The sequence below is a fragment of the Plectrocnemia conspersa genome, unplaced genomic scaffold (assembly GCF_051122295.1).
Source record: "Plectrocnemia conspersa isolate PC_06_02 unplaced genomic scaffold, ASM5112229v1 ptg000012l, whole genome shotgun sequence".
Taxonomy (NCBI): domain Eukaryota; kingdom Metazoa; phylum Arthropoda; class Insecta; order Trichoptera; family Polycentropodidae; genus Plectrocnemia; species Plectrocnemia conspersa.
The window spans coordinates 32,049,173-32,054,294 of NW_028277176.1; the positions used below are offsets into that span (position 1 = coordinate 32,049,173).

General features: G+C 45.9%; 1 protein-coding gene across 1 annotated transcript; it reads left to right on the forward strand.

Annotated features, from left to right (window-relative positions):
- The first annotated feature begins 321 nt into the window (after positions 1–321).
- Positions 322–4,418, forward strand: LOC148229020 (uncharacterized). Its single transcript, XM_088199390.1, has one exon. The coding sequence runs from the start codon at positions 1,051–1,053 to the stop codon at positions 2,413–2,415; it is 1,365 nt and encodes a 454-aa protein (XP_088055516.1). The 5' UTR covers positions 322–1,050; the 3' UTR covers positions 2,416–4,418.
- Positions 4,419–5,122: the final 704 nt, after the last annotated feature.

Below are 5,122 nucleotides of genomic sequence, written 5' to 3' on the forward strand. Positions count from 1 at the left end.
TTACCTCTAAAATAAAAATACTTTTTATAAAATCAAACTTAAAAAATTAAATACTTAAACAAATAACACTCCAGTAAATAATAATACAAACTGCAAAAAACTAAAACTTAAACAACTAAACTACTTCTATACAACTCAACTCACTTATAAATCTATACTATAAACTATCATCGCGTGCGCGCTTTCGAGACCTCTCCGATAAGCCCTCAAGAGCTTTGCTAGGACGACGGAGAGAGCAGAAAATCGAAAAAGATCGATGTATTTACGATTTTTCAAACGTCGATATCGAGTGCGCAACTTACACCAAAAAATTTGCGGGGGGTTGCCCTGAACTCAAAACAAGGTTATTAACGCTAAAAGTTAACCAAGTGCGACGCAAGGGAACATTTTGTGAAGTGCGCGTTCCGGCGGCCATCTTGTTTGCCACGCCCGGCCGCTCAGCTGATCGCCACGCGGCGCGACAGATCGCAGCGCCACACACACAACAACGGCGACACCGCGCAACCAAGCTTTGGCGGACAAACCTAATTAATAACATACTTACACCAGATAAACACTTTTCGAAAATTAAAAATAAAAATTATAAAAACTAAAACTTAATAACTAAATTACTTCCTAAATAAAAAATTATTCTATTATATCAAACTTAAAAAATTAAATACTTCAACAAATAACATTCTAGTAAACAATAATATAAACTGCAAAAAACTAAAACTTAACAACTGAACTACTTCTATACAACTCAACTCACTTATAAATCTATACTATAAACTATCATCGCGTGCGCGCTTTCGAGACCTCTCCGATAAGCCTTCAAGAGCTTTGCTAGGACGACGGAGAGAGCAGAAAATCGAAAAAGATCGATGTATTTACGATTTTTCAAACGTCGATATCGAGTGCGCAACTGACACCAAAATTTGCGGGGGGTTGCCCTGAACTTAAAACAAGTAAATAATAATTCAAACTGCAAAAATTAAAACTGAACAATTTGACTCTACATTCTAACCTCAATAACTTGCAAATATAATTACCTATACAAATAAACTAACCATGTCACCGGAAGCAACCGACCGCGAAGCCCGCATCACTAAGGAAGTAATGGACCTTGCGAGGTTTATCGTTAGCCACCCGAACGTCCACAAACCCATAAAGGAGGGCATAATGATGCTAAGGCTGATCCTGGCAGAAAACACGGTCAAAGCTAAGCCCGATACCTGCACCAAACCAGCCACGGCCGCACCAGCAGCGCAGACTTCCTTACGCAGCCACAAACCTCCAGCACCCGACCAATTGGAGCCAAAAAGCCTGCAAACAACAAATCCTCAAACTCCGGTACCAAAACAGCCACGGGAGAGAACCAAGACGCCCTCCAGGCCCGATGCAACCTCTAACGCCGCTAAAAAGCCGCCTTCTAAAGATCACAAGGTGGCCGGCCGCAGAAAACTAGCAAAGGCCACCAAGGAGAACAAAAAAGCGGCGCAGAACCCTACACCTCCAGCCGCCACCACAAACAAGAAAACCGCGCCTAGGCCACGCAGAGGAGCCCCAACGACCGAGACGCTCGTGCTTACCTGCAGCGGAGAAGCCCCAAAATCGTACGCGAGCATACTCCGCCAGGTAAGCGTCGCCATGAAGGGCACCGGTGTCGACGTTCGCACCAACAAGCGCACCCAGAAGGGGGAGCTGGTCCTTCGACTAGGAAGAGGCGGCGAAGGAGCCGACGCTCTAAAAGCCGCTCTTATGGAGGCGGCAGGACCGGGAGCGACAGTTGTCAGGCCAACCAGAGCAGCAGATACAACAACAATCACCCTGAGGGATCTCGACTACAACGCGTCCGTCGGCGACATCACGGAGGCACTAGCGGAGTCCCTCAGCGAGGGAGTCGGCAACATCACAATCTTGGCACAGAGAGATGCCTACTGCGACACACAAGTGTGCGTCGCAAAAGTGCCCCACACTGCCAAACTAGACACCTTGCTGAGGAACGGGCTAATAAGGATCGGACTAAAGCGATGCCGCATTAGGATCCGCGCCGACCCGCTCAGATGCTACCGATGCGCCGCCTACGGCCACGTCGCCTCGCGATGCAAGGCGCCTGACCGATCCGGACTCTGCAGAAGCTGCGCGCAGCCCGGGCACAAAGCCGCCGACTGCAAATGCGAAGTAAGGTGCATCGTCTGCGACAACCACAGCCGCAACGCAGCCGCCGCCGCGCATCGCTATGGCAGCGCCCAATGCCCCGCTTTCAGAGCTGAGCTCGAGCGCTGTCAAAAAGCTGCGAAGCACCATGCAGACGAACAGCTCCAGACCTGCGCAACTCAGCCACAGCAGCCCACTACTGACAGAGAGCCGACAAGCAGTCTCGACTCAGCCAGAACAGGAGGATCCCGAGGCGACATGTTGCCTATAAACTGAAAGATCTACTACCGCAAGGAAAACTGCATCGCGTCACACGTACGCGGGGCAGTGAGAGATAGGGAGGTCGAAAGATGATAAATCACCTCTCGAACTACCCAAGAAAGAAGACCATCAGCGACGTCAAAGCGCTAAAAAGAAGAGCGTCAACCGCCAGGATAACTGCGTCGCGTTAAATAAACGCGACGCAGCGAGAGACAGGGAGGCTAAGAGGCAAATATTTTTGCCTTTGTCCTGTTCTGGATTCAGCCAGAACAGGAGGATCCCGAGGCGACATGTTGCCTATAAACTGAAAGAGCTACTACCGCAAGGAAAACTGCATCGCGTCACACGTACGCGGGGCAGTGAGAGATAGGGAGGTCGAAAGATGATAAATCACCTCTCAAACTACCCAAGAAAGAAGACCATCAGCGACGTCAAAGCGCTAAAAAGAAGAGCGTCAACCGCCAGGATAACTGCGTCGCGTTAAATAAACGCGACGCAGCGAGAGACAGGGAGGTTAAGAGGTAAATATTTTTGCCTTTTGTCCTACCCGAGACAACGGAAGAGCGCAAGAAGTGCGCCGGGCCACGCTGCCTCTCGAAGCATTACAGTCAAGTTAAGTACCGAGAGGCAGTAGGAGCGGAGGGGGGTTTTAGTGGGTAAGAATCCCACACTGCCACTGTATCTGTAGACACGGTGGCGCCTTTTGAAGGTTTCCCCCCCTCACAGAAAAAAAAAAAAAAAAAAAAAAAAAAAAAAAGGTTAGGTTAGGTTAGGTTAGGTTAGGTTAGGTTAGGTTAGGTTAGGTTAGGTTAGGTTAGGTTAGGTTAGGTTAGGTTAGGTTAGGTTAGGTTAGGTTAGGTTAGGTTAGGTTAGGTTAGGTTAGGTTAGGTTAGGTTAGGTTAGTCGTGCGCCGCACCCCGAACGGAGCGGATCGTTTTGCGCGAGCTCCGCCGCTCGCCGCCGGCTCAAGGAGTAAACATTCGCCTACCGAGGCGAATGTAGTATCAGTGTGTGCGCGTTCTCCAGCCCTCTCCGATAAGCCATTAAGAGCTTCGGTAGGACGACGGAGAGCGCAGATAATCGAGAAAGATCGATGTTTTTATGATTTTTCAAACGTCGATCTCGAGTGCGAAATTAACATCAAATGTGCGGGGGGTTTCCCTGACCCCAAAACAAAGTTTTCAGTACCAAAAAGTGACCCAGTGCGACGCAAGGGAACATTCTGTGAAGTGCGCGTCCCGGCGGCCATTTTGTTTGCCACGCCCGGCCGCTCAGCTGATCGCCACGTGGCGCGGCAGATCGCAGCGCCACACACACATCAACGGCGTGACTGCGCAACTAAGCTCTGGCGGACAACCCTAAATAATAACATATTTACACCGATATTAACACTTTTAAAAAAAATAAAAATTCAAATTATAAAAACTTAAACTTAACAACTAAATTACTTCTAAAATAAAAATAATTTTTATAAAATCAAACTTAAAAAACTAAATACTTCAACAAATAACATTCCAGTAAATAATAATACAAACTGCAAAAAATTAAAACTGAACAACTAAACTACTTCTATACAACTTAATTAACTTATAAATTTTAACTATAAACTACCACCTTGTGCGCGCTCTCGATACCTCTCCGATAAGCCCGCAAGAGCTTTGCTAGGACGACGGAGAGAGCAGAAAATCGAAAAAGATCGATGTATTTACGATTTTTCAAACGTCGATCTTGGAGGCGCAAGTGACATCAAAATGCGCGGAGTGTTGCCCTTAACACAAAACAAAGTATTCATCCCTAAAAAGTGACCCAGTGCGACGCAAGGGAACATTTTGTGAAGTGCGCGTCCCGGCGGCCATTTTGCTTGCCACGCCCGGCCGCTCAGCTGATCGCCACGTGGCGCGGCAGATCGCAGCGCCACACACACATCAACGGCGTGACTGCGCAACCAAGCTCTGGCGGACAACCCTAAATAATAACATATTTACACCGATATTAACACTTTTAAAAAAAAATAAAAATTCAAATTATAAAAACTTAAACTTAACAACTAAATTACTTCTAAAATAAAAATAATTTTTATAAATCAAACTTAAAAAATTAAATACTTCAACAAATAACATTCCAGTAAATAATAATACAAACTGCAAAAAACTAAAACTTAACAACTGAACTACTTCTATACAACTCAATTCACTTATAAATCTAAACTATAAACTATCATCGTGTGCGCGCTTTTGAGACCTCTCCGATAAGCCCTCAAGAGCTTTGCTAGGACGACGGAGAGAGCAGAAAATCGAAAAAGATCGATGTATTTACGATTTTTCAAACGTCGATTCTGGAGGCGCAAGTGACATCAAAATTCGCGGAGGGTTGCCCTTAACACAAAGCAAAGCATTCATCCCTAAAAAGTGACCCAGTGCGACGCAAGGGAACACTTTGTGAAGTGTGCGTCCCGTCGGCCATCTTGTTTGCCACGCCCGGCCGCTTCGGTGATCTCCACGCGGCGCGGCAGATCGCAGCGCCACACACACACCAACGGCGTGACTGCGCAACTAAGCTCTGGCGGACAACCCTAAACAAAAACATATTTACACCGATACTAACACTTTTGGGGAAAAAAAAAAAAAAATAAAAATTCAAACTATAAAAACTTAAACTTAACAACTAAATTACTTCTAAAATAAAAATAATTTATAAAATCAAACTTAAAAAATTAAATACT